This window comes from Myotis myotis, unplaced genomic scaffold (genome assembly GCF_014108235.1).
Source record: "Myotis myotis isolate mMyoMyo1 unplaced genomic scaffold, mMyoMyo1.p scaffold_m19_p_11, whole genome shotgun sequence".
Taxonomy (NCBI): Eukaryota; Metazoa; Chordata; class Mammalia; order Chiroptera; family Vespertilionidae; genus Myotis; species Myotis myotis.
Window position 1 is genome coordinate 21,097,852 of NW_023416315.1, and position 17,834 is coordinate 21,115,685.

The following is a 17,834-nucleotide window of genomic DNA, read 5'->3' on the forward strand; positions in this document are numbered from 1 at the left end:
AGTCTGGGACCCCTCAGGAGATAACGACCTGCTGGCTTAGGCCTGCTCCCAGGTGGCAGAGGGCAGGCCCAATCCCTAGGTGCAGCCCCTGGTCGGGCTCAGAGCAGGGCCGATTGGGGAGTTGGGGTGCCGCCCCTGTCATGCACAGAGCAGGGCGTATCGGGAGGTTGCGATGCCACCCTCAGTCACGCTCAGGGTAGGGCTGATTGGGGGATTGGGGCACCGCCCCCATCACACTCAAGGCAGGGTCGATGGGGAGGTTGCGGCGCCACCCCCTGTCACGCACAGAGCAGGACCAATCAGGGGGTTGGGGCGCTGCCCCCTGTCACTCACAGAGCAGGGCGGATCAGGGGGTTGGGGCACCGCACCCTGTCACACTCAGGGCAGGGCCGATGGGGAGGTTATGGCTCTACCCTGTCACACGCAGAGCAGGGCCGGTTGGGGGGGGGGGGGGGGTTTGGGGCGCCGCACCCTGTCACACACAGAGCAGGGCCGATCAGGGGGTTGGGGCGCCTTCCCCTGTCACGAACAGAGCAGGGCCGATAGGGAGGTTGTGGCCCCGCCCCCTGTCACACACAGAGCCGCAGGGCGATCAGGGGGTTTGGGCGCTGCCCCCTGTCACGCTGATCCCGGTGCCGGGAGGCCTCGCAGCTCCGCTGATCCCAGTGCTGGGAGGCATATTACCCTTTTACTATATAGGATAGAGGCCTGGTGCACGGGTGGGTGCCGGTTGGTTTGCTCTGAAGGGTGTCCTGGATCAGGGTGGGGGTCCCCACTGGGGTGCCTGGCCAGCCTGGGTGAGGGGATGATGGCTGTTTGCAGCTGGTCACACAACCTTCATGGTGGGGGTCCCCACTGGGGTGCCTGGCCAGTCTGGGTGAGGGGCTGAGGGCTCTTTTCAGGCTGGCGGGTGACAGAAGCTCCCAACCTCTCCTTTTTTACTTTTTTTTTTTTTTTTTCTGGGCCAGCTTTAGCTCTGAGGCTCCAGCTCTTAGGCCTCCGCTGCTGAAAGCAGGTATCTGGTTTGTTTCGGTTCTATAATCGAAACAATGTATAACTCCAGCTCTGAGATCCCGGCTTGCTGAAAGTAGGTTTCTGGGGTTTTGTTTAGCTTCTATATTTGTTACAATGTTTCAAACTGCAGGCTCAGAGGCCGGCAAGGCAGGCGGGGAACATTGGTTTCCTCCATCACTGAAGCAAGCAAGCCTCGTGTTAGTTTCAAGCTGCCTGGCTGCCGGCTGCCATCTTGGCTGGCAGCTAATTTGCATATCGCCCTGATTAGCCAATGGGAAGGGTAGCGGTCGTATGCTAATTACCATGTTTCTCTTTTATTAGGTAGGATAGATAGAACAGGACCCAGGAATTGGCCCAAGCCATTGCCCTCAATTATTATTTGACAAAGGAGCCCTAGCTGGTTTGGCTCAGTAGATAAAGCGTCAGCCTGAGAATTGAAGGTACCAAGTTGGATTCCAGTTGGGCACATGCCCAGTTTGCGGGCTTGATCCCCAGCAGGGGGCATGCAGGAGGCAGCCCATCAATGATTCTCATCATTGATGTTTCTCTTTCTCCTTTTCCCCTCCTCTCTTAAATCAATAAAAATATTTTTTTAAAAAAAATATTTGACAAAGGAGCCAAGAGCATACAATGGAGTCCAGACAGTCTCTTCAACAAAGAAGCATGGAACAGAGTGAGGAATCTGGGACGGAAGGCAGTGGAGAGTGGGTGGGTGGGAGGTAATAAATAAATAGGAACAAAAACAAAACAAACAGAAATACAGTCTCTTCATTAGTGGTGCTGGGAAAATTGGACATGTACATGCCAAAAAAAAATGAAACCAGACCACCAACTTACACCATACACAAGAATAAACTCAAAATGGATAAAAGACTTAAATGTAAGCCATGAAATCATAAAAATCCCAGAAGAAAATCTAGGTAGTAAAATCTCAGACATCCCTCGTAGCAATATGTTTGCTGATACATCTCCTAGGGCCCTGGTCAGCAAACTGTGGCTCACGAGCCACATGCAGCTCTTTGGCCCCTTGAGTGTGGCTCTTCCACAAAATACCGACTTCTGCACATAGGCCACGAAGTTTCAGTCGCACTGTACGTGCATACCCTCACGTGGTATTTTGTGGAAGAACCACACTCAAGGGGCCAAAGAGCCACATGTAGCTCGCGAGCTGCAGTTTGCCGACTACTGCCCTAGGACAAGGGAAACAAAGGAGAAAATAAATGGGACTACATCAAAATAAAAAGTTTGCACAGCAAAATAAACCATCAGCAAAATAAAAAGGGAGCCCACTGTATGGGAGAACATATTTGCCAATGATACATCTGATAAGGGTTTAATATCTAAAATATATAAGGAACTCATACAACTTAACAAAAGGAAGACAAACAATCCAATAAAAAAGTGGGCAAAGGACCTAAATAGACACTTCTCCAAAGTGGACTTACAAATGGCCAAGAGACATATGAAAAAATGCTCAAAGTCGTTAATCAGAGAGATGCAAATTAAAATGACAATGAGCTATCACTCACACCTGTCAGAATGGCAACCCCCAACAAATCAACAAATGACAAGTGCTTGAGAATGTGGAGAAAAGAGAACCTTAGTATACTGCTGGTGGAAATGCAGGCTGGTACAGCCATTATGAAAAACAGTATAGAGTTTCCTCAGAAAATTAAATATGGAACTGCCATTTGACCCAGTGAGCCCACTTCTAGGAATATATCCTTAAGAAACTCGAAAGAATATATGCACCCCTATGTTCCTAGCAGCACAATTTACAATAGCTAAGATCTGGGAAGAGTCCTAGTGCCCATCAGTAGATAAGTGGATAAAAAAAACTGTGGACCATTTACACCATGAAATACTATGTGAGAGAGCATGGATAGACCTGGAGGGTATTATACTAAACGAAATAAGGGAGTCAGAGAAAGACCTCACTCATATGTGGAATCTAAAGAACCAAAAAAACTGATAAACAAAATAGATTTAGAGACATAAAAACGCGGAACAGACTGATGAATCTCAGAGGGAAGGTGGGGGTGGGTTGATAGGAAGAGATTAACCGAAGAACTTATAAGCATATGTGCATAACCTACGGACACAGACAATAGTGTGCTGAAGGCCTGAGGTTGTGGTGGGAGAGGAGGGAGCAGGCTAGAAGGGGTCAATGGGGGCGGGGGGGGGGGCATCTGTAATACTTTCAATAATTAAGATAATTATTTTTTAAAATTGACCTGCTGCCCTTCCATATTGGAGTAATGAATAGACCAACCATTTACAACCTCAAGGACTGACACAGCCAAAACCCTCCTTTGCCTTTAGAGTCACAATTCCTCTTAGTCTAAATCTCTGTGTATCAATATATGTGTGATTGAGATTAAAAAGCAACTTTGGAGCCACTCAGTGGCTAGAACAGTGGCTCCCATGTATGGCCCTTCCTCAGTCACTTAGGGAGATCTTTTTATTTTTTTAATACTTGACAATTTTATTGGTAAAAAAATGTCCTCTGGAGTGACAGCAGTGTTTTTCCTCAGTCTCCCCCTACCCAGAGTTCCCGGGACAGGGTGGGATGTACCATCTAGCCACAGCACACCCACACACATACACATGCATACACACACACAGCTACAGCCACCAAAATAACCAGCAAATGAGCTGGCACATGTGGGAACATGCTATCAAAGAGGTCAGAATTCCATGTGGCGACCTGTGCCCCAAGATGGGGAAGCCAGGCAGGCTTCCAGGATAAGGCGTGGAGGATGCTACTTCTCTATCTTGCTGTTCCTAACCTTGGGTGGGGGCAGGAGTTGAGGACCAGGGAGATTTGGGGAGACATTCATACCCACATACACATATATCCCAGTAGCAAGGCCTCCCAGATATGGGGTTGGGAAGAGGTAGGTTGGGAAGGGAGGCTGGGGCCTGTGTTTCCCCATAGTTTACGGGCAGGGCTGCTAGAGAATGAGTTTGTCCGTTGATCCATCTCTCGTGACTTGAATATCCAAAGTGCCCCATTGGAGCAGGGAAGGTCCCTGCTGGGGCTTACATGACTAAGCTCTTCTTGGAGCTGCCGGTATCCTTAGATGGTCTTGAATAGTGTGTGAAGATCGGCATTGCAGCCACAGAGCTATCACTCTTCACCTGGAGCAGCTGGGGCACTGAGCCACTACTAGCCTTTCCCCGATCCACCAAATGTTGGAGGATTCCCGCCCCAAAGGCATCACCTTCCACGTTGATGAGCGTACAGGTCCGGTCCACTAGCCAGTCCACAGCCAGGATCAAGGAGAGGTCAACCGGCAGGTTGATTGCCTCAAGGATGATGGCCAGAGTGAGGACACCTCCAGCAGGGACGCCCGCGGTGCCCACGCTGGAGGCGGTGGCCGTGATCAGGATGGTGGTGATCATCACTATATCCAAGGGCCTCCTGTTGGCCTGCGCAATGAACACCGCGGCCACACACTGGAAGAGGGCGGCTCCGTCCATGTTGACAGTGGCCCCGATGGGCAGGATGAAGTTGCAGATGTTTTTAGAGATGCCGTTCCTCTCCACGCACTGTATGGTCAGCGGCAAAGTGACGGAGCTGGAGGAAGTGGCGAAGGCCATGGCCAGTGCTGTCAGGATGCCCCACAGGAAGCGGTAGGGGTTCTTCCTGGTGAGGATGAAGTACAAGAAGGGCAGCACCAGGAGCCCGTGGATGCCGTGGCCCAGCATGATGCACAGGACGTATTTGCCCACACTGGTGAAGAGCTTGTTTATGTCCTCCATCTCCATGACCTTGCTGGCCACCAGGAACAAGACGCCCACGGGGGTGTACCACATGATCCAGGACACCATCTCCATGGTGGCATTGTTGAAGGAGGTGAAGAAGTGGATGAGTATCTCTCCATTCCGCCCCAGCTTCCGCAGGCACACGCCAAAGGCCATGGAGAACACCACCAGGCCCAGGATGTTCGTGCCCTCCACCTGGTGCCCCACAGGCACCTTCATCGTGGTTCCGTAGAAATCTCCGTCTTCGTAGTAGGTCGCATATGAGCGGAAGGTTGCAGTCACCAGGTTGGAAGGGAATACATTTCTCAGAAGATCCAGGATAGAATCCAGCATAGACTTGCCGGAGTCCTGCGGGGTGGAGGAGCTCCCACCCGTGTCGTTTTGGGCCTCGGCGAGGGCGGCGCCGGGCTGCAGAGCCATCGCCAGGCTGATGCCAATGATACACCCGATCAGCGTGGAGAACAGGAAGAAGAGGAGCGCCCAGCAGCCCAGGTGCCCGAGCACGCCCGGGTCCAGGCTGGCGGTGCTGCTGATGAGGCTGCACACTACCAGCGGCAGGATGACTACCTGCAGCATGCGGAGCAGCAGCTCCCCGGGGAAGGCGAAGGCCGCCAGGTGCGAGGGGCCCAGCATGGTCACGCCGCCGGCGTTGGACATCCCCAGCCCCAGCAGCAAGCCCCCCAACACGAACAGCATGGTCATCAGCAGCAGCAGGTTGGTGCGGAGGCAGCTGAGCACCGGGTTCGAGGGGGGGCTGCCTCCTGCCGCGCCTGGTTTGCTCGGTTTCGGTTTGGCGGTGTGCTCCACCGCCCCAGCCCCTCTGGGGTCTCCATGTGGCGGGTCGGCCACCATAGTGAACGCCCCCAGGGCTTCTCAGCGCCTGGAAGCAGGGAGAGCTGGCGGCGCCTGCCTAGGACGCCGAGGTCCCTTAGAGCTGCGAGTTGCGAGTTGCGTAGCAGCCATGGGGGGAAGGGGGGCTGGAACGCTGAGGTTCCAGGCACTGTGAGCTCACGGCACCCGCGTTCCTGGCCATTGGAGATGGGGAGTCCGAGGCCCCAGGGTGGGTCCGCAGCCCAAAAGCTGGGAATTGGGAGCGCCTGGGTTTCTTGGCTCTGGGAGTGAGAATATGAGAGTTTCTCACGCTGGGACCTGGGGTCCTGGGCTCTGGAAGGTTTTCCAGGGACGAGTTGCTGGTGGCGCAGATCCCGGGCGCCTGGACCCTGGATCCCAGAGGCAGGACCTGGGGTGCCTGGGCCCTGGAAGCGGAGGGCTCCCTTGGGAGGCTAAGTGTGGGGGCTTTACAGGAAGCTCCGGGAAGAGGGGAGCCAGACCGCCCACTGGGCGGAAGGCGGTCCTGGGTCCTGGATCCCGGGAGTTAATGGCCCTTAGCCCAGAGGCACCCTCCCGTTTGGGCCGCTTGGCTCCAAGCCTGAATCGCCGGGGGAGATCTTAAAGGCACAGGCTCCTGGCGCCAGCCTCGAGAGATTCCGCTCGAGAAGGGGTGATGTGCAGCAGGGCGTCCGCTTTCTGGTCTTCCCAGTGGGCTTTGGAAGGCACAGCCCTGTGAGCATTCGTGTTCTCAAGGCCACAGGAGTGGTTATGGAGGGAACCATGGGGAACCATGGAGGCTCTTCCACTCTCTTCCCAGTAACTCAGGTAAAACAGGCTGCTTCCTCTCTAGTCCTTGTCAGCTGGGACGTGACACTGCAAGATCCCAAAGTGCCTTCGGTTTGCCATAGTAAATAGATCGTCTTTGGGTTAAGTCTTCAAAACTGTATGCTTACTTGGTGTGTAGTAACTAGCATATTGAATTCCCCTTCTAGACTGAATAATGAAATTTACTAGAGGATTAGACAAAGCTTTACCTGTGAGGTTTTGGAAGGCAGCTGTGGTTGCCAGTATTCTGAGGACTGTCCCAGATTCCAGGATCACTCATGAGCTCTCCAAAGTTTGTTCCTTTCAAGAAAGGTCTCTTAGTTCCAGGCCAGTGCTTCTCAAATTCAGACTACATACAATCACATAGGACTGGGTGGAAGCCAAGAGTCGCTACATGGCAAGTACCCAGGCTATGCTGATACAGCTCATCCTGAAAACTGCTGATGAACCAGACCCCTGATGTGTGTTGCTTACTGCTCAGGAGAGCAGCGAGTAGTCCTAAGAAAGGGACAGGTATAAGCAGACGTGGTTGGGGAAGCAGTGGTAACTTTCAGAGAGGAGGAGGGGAAAGTGCTGAAAAGATCCAACGTGCCAGGGAACCTCGCACCCTGGGACAGAGAGGGCTCTGCAGGTCTACCTCAAGGTCAGAGTCGGGAGGGGCCGCTCAGAAGGATGCTCAGTGGGGATAATCAGGAGAGATTTTCACAATCTAGAAAGTTCCTGCTGGGCATGGCTTACTGGACTTCCCTGGATACTATATGCACTAGCACTGACACAATTTTGTATAAAGCCAGGACCCACACCCTTAATTCTGTTTAGAGTAGTAGCTTCTTGTTTTACTTAGTTTTTCTAACTGTGAGCCCAGCAGCTGAATGTTTAAACTCTGGCCCTGGAAGATTTTTTAAAAGCTTTTTTTTTTTTGCCAGGGAAGCATTGCTCAGTGGTTGAGTGTCGACCTATGAACCAGGAGGTCACAGTTCAATGCCCAGGTTGTGAGTTCAGTTCCTAGTGTAGGGCGAGCAGGAGGCAGCTGATCAATGATTCTCATCATTGTTATTTCTATGTCCCTCTCCCTTCCTCTCTGAAATCAATAAAAATATATTAAAAGAAAAGAAAAAAGCTTTTTTTTTTCAGTGCCTCAGAAGTACCAAACTGGATTCTCAAATATATCCCCAAAGATTTGAGATGGAAAGACTATAGCAGTGATGGAGAACCTTTTGAGCTCGGCGTGTCAGCATTTTGAAAAACCCTAACTTAACTCTGGTGCCGTGTCACATATAGAAATTTTTTTGATATTTGCAATCATAGTAAAACAAAGACATATTTTTGATATTTATTTTATATATTTAAATGCCATTTAACAAAGAAAAATCAACCAAAAAAAAATATGAGTTCACGTGTCACCTCTGAAACGTGTGTCATAGGTTCGCCATCACTGGACTATTGTCTTGTAGGTCTTATGATAGTTTTAGGATGACATTGTTGACAATGCATAGTGGGGAGGTGTCAGAGATTACTTCCTGAAATGCAAAATGTTAACAGTCCCATCATAGTTGATGGTAGATTTCCAAAAAGGGTGTAGAAAAACAGAAATTAGGCAAGGGTTTCCTGCAGAGCCCAACGATCCACAATCTTTTTCAGCCCCTTGGAAGGACAGTAAGGACCCAAAATAGAAATGAAGCTCCCTGGGCTGGCTTTGCTCACAGTGCTGGAGGGCTAACTGCTGACATGTGTTTTTACGGATACGCCTGCTAATGGAAACAGCTTCAGGCAAATGACAGCACCCAAGGTTCTCGTGTGACCCCTGCACGATTTTTGGACGAACGTGACTTTACCAAAAACAATAAATGAAATCCTGCGTCCATATGCTGCAGGCAAGTTCAAGGAACTCTTTTGTTGGCCTGAGACCAGGAGTGGGAAATAAATAGCAGGCGTAATTAAATTTTAAGATGTGGTCAACATTATAAAATGAAAATTGATAATAGCTGCTCAAATCTGGCATCTGCATACAAAACAAATTATGGAGTTCACCATTTAAGTCACAGTTTGTATTTCAGATTACTTAATTTTTCAGTAGAAGTGTGTCGACAGGCATATTCTTCATAATAGGCAGCCAAAAGGCAAACGGTTGATACCCAGAGAAATAAGGGATCAGTCTGCAGGCAAGCGCAGGCCTGTGACTTCCAAATGCACTGTTGACTCGGCCTTGGAGCCACACTTTCCGATGAACTGGGTTCATGCATAGAGATTTGGATACGGAGGATACAAGTATGGCTCTCATAGCTGATCGGGTACCTACATTTTGTTCCTTGTTACCAAGTGTTTGGAAAGATTTAGTTCTCCCTGTAGTGTTCAGAGAGAGTTAAATGCTGTCGGACCATTAAGCTCTGCCCAGTGGGGCAATAATTTTCACACGAAGCTTGTCTGTAGGGGATGTGTTTCCATAGTTTCCTGGAAACCTTGTGTGGAATTTAAATGCATGCTTAAGGACACACCAAGGAGGGAAGTGGTACCAAGCAATTTCCACATCAACATTGCATGGTGTCATAGGAATCAAAGGGAGTGTGAAAGTCAGGAGACAGACATAGCCCTTGAGGTTTTATTCCCAGCTGAAATCCGGGTTCACCAGGCCAGAACAAGGTGATGAGACGCTCAGGGTGTGGAAAACTAGGCCACTGAGGACCTCTGTGGGCCACGATAAGTCTCAGCTCCTACCCTAGGGAAAGTGCTGTGGACCACACCCCAAATGACACTTGGCAGCACTCATCAAAGAAAACGTAGGCGCACTTACTTTATTGGGAAACAGCAAGGGCTCGTGAGGGGAGGTGGCTGACCTCAGTGCTGGAAGGAGAACTAGCCCACACACTGTTTATGAAACACTTGATTTACGCCCTCGTGGCACTAACTTGGCATCCTCTCGAGGGAAAGACTTGCTTCCTGATTTTCGATCATCAGTAAAGGAAGTAATAATGAGCCAGGCTCGAGGTGTCGGGGAAGAGGGGACACATGATTTGAGAAGGAAATGCTCGTGATCCTTTCTTCCATCTCCCCTTGCATCTCTGCATCTGTTGCCTGGGGACTCTCATCTGGGCCTCGTTAGCCATCCAGCCACACAGCATCTGGCTGGCTTAGCAGTGGAGGTGCTACACTGCTGTCCTTCCCCCTGCATGGTTCCTCCTAAATCCTTATTGCAAGCTATCCTGGGTGTGGCCACTGGGGACATGTCATTTGGCGGTCACCAAACAGGATGGATTTTCTGTCCTTTGCACATAGGCCACATGATCCGGATGTAAGAAACGTGGACATGTGTATTTTAGGCATTTGCTTGAGATGGTGCCCTTCTAATCTGGGAAAATTCAGAACCATTTCTGAGGAGGTTGCTTCAAGTGATGCTTGGAACCCATGTACAACTCTGGGTTATTGACAGGTCAGCCTGTGGAGAGCGCGCAGGTGAGGCAGGAAGGTGGCGACAAGCAGTGATGTTGTTTCCACTTAAAAAAGGACTCTGTGGGGTACAAGCCAGGGGAGAAGAGGTTTGTGCCCCCAAAATTACCACCAAAGGCTGAAAATGCTTGAGGTCCTGTGACAAAATAGAGCTCTCCTCACATCACTCCCCGTGAAAAGACCGAGGCTTATTTCAGACTTAGCCCCTGCTCTTGGACTCTGTGGTTTGTCACAGCAGGGAGCCAAAAGACAGTATTTATTTTTCCTTATAATTAAAACTAGAGGCCCTCTGCATGAAAATTCATGCACTGGAGGGGGGGTCCCTCAGCCTGGCTTGCCCCCTCTCACAGTCCAGGAGCCCTCAGGGGTGGGAAGCGACCTGGTGATCAGAGGAAGGCGACGCCCTATCACACTTCTTCTGCCACCACTGCTGGCAACACAAGCCTTGGCCAGCCCTGGTCACCTGAGCCTCGGGCGGCCCTGGGCGGCTGGGCAGCTGCCATCCGAGGCTTGCCTGTGCCTCAGGCTGGCCCTGGGCAGCTGGGGGGCTGAGGGGACTGGGTGCCACCATCTTGTGGCTGTGGGCACTGCCATCTTTGAGGGCGGGCAGTCAATTAGCATATTCCCTCCTTATTGGCTATGGGTGCTGCCATCTTTGTGATGGCATGGGGGTCAATTAGCATATTCCCTCTTTATTAGATAGGATGCCACATAGTGGGGTAGAATGACATTCTCAGGCCAGTGTCAACCTCTCCGGCCCTTTCTACTAAAAGCATCTGTCCTAAAATACATCATGAGGGGTCCCTCCTATTTTGGGAAGTGGGGGCATTGGCTCTCAAGTCAAGCCTGGGGACTGGAATCTACTAGCTGTGGGATGTTGGGCAAGTCCTTTCACCTCTCTGCACTATCTCTTGGTCTCCAGGGGGAAGGTGAGAAGAGGGTTATTGTTGGATTAAACAATGTAAAGCACTCCCACAGTGACTGGCCTGGAGTAGATGCTCAATTCAGTCAACACTCCTGTTACCGAGGTAGGGCGCACAGTGTGTGCTTCGGATAGCCTTTGAGAAGAGTCATCCTTGGAGTGAGTCATTTAAGGCATTTGCACCTATAAGCCTGAGGCTGAGCTGAATGGTCTCCAGCTCAGCTGTTCTCCTTAGTTCTGACCATGGATGGCAAAGGAGGCAGGATTCATGGAAGACATTGATCAGGGCACATAGCCAGAGCTTCATGAATGTTGCTGGTAGCGTTTGTTACCTGCTCTCTCGGTCCTGGGAACAGAAATAGGCAAAGGGGGAGAACGTTAACATATTCATCACCCACTATGTGATGGCACCAGGCTGAGTGTTTCTACACTTGGTACCTCTTGATCCTCACCCCCGCCCCCAGAGCCCCTTCAGTGAGGTGCACAGGGTCAGCTCCATTTTCCAGTTGAAGTGATTTATTCAAGTCACAGCAAGTAAGTGACAGAGCTGAAATTGAACTCAGATTTGATCCCAGACGCCCTGAAATATTGTAGACTTGTGCAATTCCGTGTCTCCACCTCTCCAGCCCCTGCGTTCAGTGGCTTCCCTCCTGTGGGTCATGCATACGCTGGCGTAAATTTCAAAAACAGCTCATTCTTCCTGCTGGACAGGCCATAAGTAAGATGCATCATAATTAGCCGTGTCTGATTGACCTCCTGTTGTCCTAAGCTGTAGCCCCTAATTGTACGGTGGTGGGGGTTTTGCTGTGGCTAGTTTCATCATTTTGACAGCTTGCTAATAAAAGGTCACCCCAGGTACAGAAGCGCTCTGATTTACATATGGCGAGTAAAAGGGCATTATGGGAAGTCAGCATCTAAGGTAGGCCTGCGCATTTGTTGCTATTGACACCCATGCTGAGAGTCCATAATTGACAAGAAATGCTATTATTAAGCAGATCTGTTGAGATAATTAGCACTCAGGGTTGCATTTTTAATCGGACTTGAATCAGATAATTTATCACAGCAGTAGCAAGCTGTCAGGGCCGCACAATAAATACTCATTAAGGCTGAATAAAGATTAACGGCAGGCTGAAAGAAAATTAGGCCAAATGGTAACATTTGATTGTAATATTTACAGTGCTAATTTGGACTGATATTGGCAAAAAGATCAGATCCCCAAATCGAGCTCATTTATGAAGGAAGAGGAGAGGAGATGCTATGTTGAGATGGCCTGAGTGGAAATTTTTTTAAAGCTTGAAATCTTACTCCTAATTGATGCCCTCCCCTCCCCCCCAAAAAAAAGAATTTTGAAAGGCTCATTTGGCACGACTGTTCCAGGAGCCTTGGTACCTCTGCATGAATAAGATAATAACTCTAAACAGAGAAATTGTGCCTCTGGAAGGCGTGCCTAATTTGCTAACATTAATCAGATACTGTACTTCTAATTTCATGCAACTCGCTTGTCTCTGGTTCATACATGGGCAGTTTATGGCACTTCAAGTTAATTAGAAACACCTACCATTAAAAACATGCAACGTCTTTAAAGGGAAAAGGAAGTCATTTCAGCCCACTGTATTCCCAGGCCAAGACATTTATGTACTTGCTGATAATTTACAGTACACTAAAGATAGGGAAGCAAATGAGAACATTAGTATTTATGAATACAGTAAATTATGTTGACAAAACCAGTGTGAAAGGTCAGATCCAGAACCCATAGTAAATGTGCAGTTTGTTTATCAAACTGAGAGGCTTGGGTTTTCATAGAAAATGAATTTCAAGGGCTGCCACACTGGTGTGAAACCCCTCTGAAGACCCATGGCCCAGGCAGCTGCTGGAGCCCGCCCCGCCCCAGAACCAGCAGTCAGTGGCTGGTGTGGGCCGTCCTGGCGACTGGGTGCTGTCATCAGACTTGAGGGATTTCAGCCACATCGCTGCCGTCATCAGAGAGGCTTTGTTAAAAGCCTACTGGTGCTTTGCTGTCATTCTCTGTAGGAAGATGTAGGTGAACCCCTGAAGCAGAGAGAGCTCGTGTGCTGTGCACAGGAATGCAAGCTGCAGAAGTAAAATGAATTCGACTGAAGCAGGGAATGGAGGTGGGTCTAGGTCACAAAGGGCATGTAAGGTAGTGACAGTGACGGGACCGGGTGAAGGGTGTTTGAGGCATCGAGAGGTCAGGAGCAACTGGGGGGCTGGGCCTGAGGGCAGGCAGAGGAGAGGCGAGAGGAGAGGAGAGGTGTGAAGGCGTTGGGTGGCCATGGCAGGAAGGTGTCTTCTCTTTCATCAGCCTTCACAAGGAGCTTAACCAAATAAACACTGAAGAGGACTCAGTGTTCCTGGGTTCATTTCGAATGGCACAGACAAGGGGTGCTCAGAACTGGGGCAGTGTTCCCTGACAAGCAGGTGAGAGGCAGACAGGGAGACCAGGGCAGGGTTCAGCCTTCCTTCTTCCCGGGACCCTGGGAGCTGCTCGCTGCTGTTGCACGGGGGGTCCTGGCCCCACCCTGCAGTGTGACCCACTGCCTGCCTCAGTCCCTCAGTCCTCAGACCCGTCTTCATTGGTGGCCACAGAATAAGCTTTCACCCTTAGCTAGACAGTGATGGGGGTAATTACAGGCAAAAAGGGAAACAGCCCCCAATTCTGATTTACTCATCTCAGTAAACATAGCATGTAGACTTCATGATGGGAGCACAGGGATGAAAACCGATCTGAGTCCTCACAAAGGTTCTCATGAAGTTGGGAGACAGCCCAGTCAGTCCCTGTATAACAAGTCCTGTGGCGAGTGCCAGATGTAAGAAAGTCAACATCAGGGTTGCTGCTGGCAAGGGGGCAGCAGCCTGTGGCCTCACCCACAGGGCCACCCCATCTCTCAAAGGCCGCCTTCGTGCTTTGCTAAGCCTGCTCAGTGCTGAAACTGCCGTCAGAGGGACGTGGAGGGGAACGAAAGGCCGAGGTGAACTGGCTGCGAGGACAGGGCACAGGGCCAGCTGCTACGGCCCGCACCCTCTCTCCAGATCCAGCGCCCTCGAGCCTGGCTGGCCGCTCTCCGAGTCCTGGGGCCAAGGCAGTGCCTGGGAACTGGACCCTGGAAATAAGTGAGGCTTTCTCTCCTATCCTGCTCTGCGTCCCACTATTATCCCCCGGTTCTCAGTCCTTACCCAGCCCCCGAGCCACTCTCTCCACCTCTTTTGGCTCAGCTCCCTCTCAGCTCACCTTCGCTAAGTGGTGAGCTGATAACGGAAGAGTTTTCTTCCTCCCAGGAATCCTGGTGTTTTTAAAGCCCTGGATTCCTGATAACCAAATGGCTCCCCAGGTCCCCACGTAATGAATCTCCAACTGTAGCATTTCGTTGGTGTATTTTGGAGCGGAAAGGTCTGCTCTGTGCTCCTCAAACCACATGGCACAGCAGCTGCTGCTTGGCTCTGCAACACTGGGGTGTTTTAGAGACATGGCCCAAGCGTCTGGTTTTTAGCTAAACAGTGATGGAGGTGAAAGAGGCAGCATGCCATGGTGGAAACAAGAGCGAGGCGCACTCCCCACGCGGGGGCAGAAATTGGTTTTTCAGGTCTTTAAAAAAGAATCGTTAAAAGCAACCACACAGCTATTAACAACAACGGCTGCTGTTTATTGAGCACTTACTGCCAGGCACTGTTCAAAGCACTTTGTGTTGTATTAATCCGTTTAATCCTCACATCTGTATTAACCCCATTTCACAGGTGAGGTAACCAAGGCACAGAGATGTATAGGGTGCCCCAGGCTGTAGCTCCAGTGAGAGGCCAAGCTGAGATTAACATGCTCTGAATCTCCATGGAGGCTCAGTAGCAAAGAGCTGCTGTATAGATCAAGGACAGAGAAACAGTTCTCAGAGGATTTTAACATGAACACAGATGCCTTGGTGTTGCGTTTCAGGAAAGAGTTAATGTTGAAAAGTTAAGGGCAAAATGAGCCATGCTCCTACGTACAATATCACCTAAACTTCCTTAAGAGAAAAAGATATAAAATAGCAAGGTTCAGCCCTGGCCAGTTTGGTTCAGTGGCTAGAGCATCAGCCCGTAAATCAAAGGGTCATGGGTTCAATTCCTTGTCAAGGGCACATACCTCTGTTGCAGGCTTGATCCCCTGCCCTGGTCAGAGTGCAAATGGGAGGCAACCAATCAATGTGTGTGTCTCTCTCCAACCCCCCCCCCCCCACACACACACACACACACATCCCTCTCCCCTTCACTCTCTCTAAAAAATCAATGGAAAAATATGTTTAGGAATAGTGCCTTGGGTGAGGATTAAAAAATATATATCAAGGTTCACTTGAGGATGCATACAGCCTTTTATTACGACAAGTAAAAATGAAACTTGGGCCCTGTCCAGGTGGTTCAGGTGGTTGGAGCATTGTCCAAACAGCAAAAGGTTGCAGGTTTGATTCCTGGTCAGAGCACAGACCTAGGTTGCAGGTTTGGCACCTGGTCTGGGCATGTGGGAGAGGCAACTGCTTGATGGTTCTCTCTCCCTCCCCGCTTTCTCTCTCTCTCTGAAAAATCAGTAAAGGAACATATCAGGTGAGCATTTAAAAACCAACAAACACGAGTTTTAATGGACAGTCCTATTCAGTCAGGTGTATGAGATCTCCTAATGGAGGATACAAAGGTTTTCCATAGCATATTGATTCTATTGTTATATACCCATAAAAACAAGAGGGAATACTGATGACTTAATTTTGTTTCTTATTTGTAAGTAGTAAACCTATTCTACTGTTTTTTTAGTGTTTTCAAGGCAGTAATTCATTTTCTAATTAGTACATATGCTCTTGGAAGAGAAGGATCATATTTTGTTTACCTCTGAGCAGACCAGAGCAAGAGTCTGTCATGGAAGCATCCTAAAGGCAGACATTCAACAGCCGCAAAAGTAGTTGCTTCCTTTACTGAGTATCGACTTTATACTTCATTTAATCCTCACAACAACCCAATGGAGTAGGCATTCTGTTGGTCCCATTTTTCAATTAAGGAAAGCAGGCCGGCTAGGCTGAGCAGTGTACACAGGGCAATAAAGGGCAGAGTGGGGTTTCAAACTTTGCCTGAAGTTCCTCTCCTGGAGTCCTTATCCATTAAGCTCACCTGCTTCCCTGTGGAGTAAATGGCTTGGGTACAAGAGCTCTCTTCCTAATGCCCAGGTCTTTGGGTCTGTAGGATGTATATCCAGAAAGGGAAGTTGGCCAAGCTTTAGCAACTCTAGTTGACACCCAACAATAAGTGCATGAAGACAGCCTGACACCCTTGGCAGAGCCTCCCATTGAGATTTAGGAATGAGTCATGTGCTCGTCTACGAAAACAAACAGAGCAAAACTAAACGTTGGAACAGGAAAGCCCGGGCACCTATTTAACTTCCTGTGTAATGGGATCCCTGAACTCAGAGTTACCAAGCATGTCGTGATTACAAATATTTGGCTATGAGTAAAGCAGGGAATGGTATGAAAATATGTTTAGCTGAAGCACGCGGTTCATTCCGGAGGGGATAGGGAACAGGGTCTCTTCCATAACAGCAAATCAATGAGAACATGTGAACAGCAAGGCTGAGCTTTGGGGCCGTTCTAGACCATCAGCAAGCAGGATAGGTCATCGAGGTAGGCATGGGAGCGCGTTTTACTCTTTACTGCCTTCCCCTGTTATCAGTCTCCCGAGAAGTAAACAAGTGGACACAGTAAAGGTGAAAGCCTCCATAATCTTTCAGGAAAACTTGGTACCTGAGTCTGTGCATTGGTTATAAACCAAGCGACATGTAAAGGGTCCGTGCTGAGCTTTCTTTAGAGAGTGCATAAATGTGCAAATAAAACATAAAGCACTGCCAAGTAGCAATAACTCAACATTTATACTGTATCATTAGACTGTGTCCACTGATAAGCTGTGTTTTCCATAATGGAAACTTTTATTCATTGACATCACAAGGAAAGTCGACCAATGGAAATGAAGCGTGTTGGTATAGACGCAGATGAGGAAGAGGGTTGGCAAATGATTGCTTGCACTGGTGGCTGGAGGAACCATGTGAAGACCATGCTAAATGAAATAGTTAAAATAGGCAGCGCTGTTACTTCTGGTCACCAGAGAAAACATGTCCTCTTGGCAAGCGTGCATTTTTTCTCACTTGCTTTTCCTTCCAAACTCTGCTTAACCCCTCATTCTTTGGGTCATCTCTCTTTTCCCTAAAGTGAAAACAAAGGGGGGGGAAACGCTTTTTTTATGACATGTGTAGGAAAAACAAATGAGGAATGATGGTTGAAGCTTTAACAATCATTGAAGTGTTCCCGTTTACAGATTATCTTGTTTTGCATGTCCCGGGGAGGTTCTGTGGCAAGAGCATGTTTCCATGCACAGAGAACCAGGGCTGGGCCAGGCAAGCAAGGCACTGAGAGTGGCACCTCCTTAAATGTTTGCTCCACGTGCTCTTGTCACACCCCCTAGCCCCAGGTCTGCATGGAACTCTGACCCCTCCCCACCCCCCAGGTTCTGGTCCCACTTCTGCTGCTGACAGCCAGGTGACCTCACCAAGGAGTAACTGATTCCTCCTCCAACATGGTGGTGGGGCTTAGAACCTGCAGGATCACAAAGGCTGTGGAAATTTTATAGTTTTCATATAAATAACATCTTTAATTTTGCCAGTGAGTAGCAGTTGAAAACTCTTCACTTGAATCTTTTTAACAGCTTTATTGAGATATAATTTATGGAGCCTATATTTCACCTATTGGAAGCATACACTTTAATGGTTTTAGTATATTCACAGAGTTGTGTGCCCATTGCCACAATCTAGTTTTATAATATTTTCATCACCTTAAAAGAAACCACATACACATTCGTTTTCACTCTATTCCCCCACTTTCCCAGCCCAAGGCAACCACTAATCAACTTTCTGTCTCTATAGATTTGCCTATTCTGGACTTTGCATATAAATGGAGTCATGTGTGGCCTTTTATGACTGGCTGCTTTCACTTAATATAATATTTTCAAG

The 17,834-nt window shown here is 49.2% G+C and overlaps 2 protein-coding genes across 35 annotated transcripts in view; one reads left to right on the top strand and one right to left on the bottom strand.

Annotated features, from left to right (window-relative positions):
* The window catches only part of JAZF1 (JAZF zinc finger 1), a 304,972-nt gene that overhangs the window by 206,173 nt on the left and 80,965 nt on the right, over nucleotides 1-17,834 (top strand). The window lies entirely within an intron of this gene.
* LOC118666520 (neutral amino acid transporter B(0)-like) lies at nucleotides 4,057-5,634 on the bottom strand. The gene has a single exon (XM_036328965.1). It carries the CDS (start codon nucleotides 5,632-5,634, stop codon nucleotides 4,057-4,059), a length of 1,578 nt encoding a protein of 525 aa, XP_036184858.1.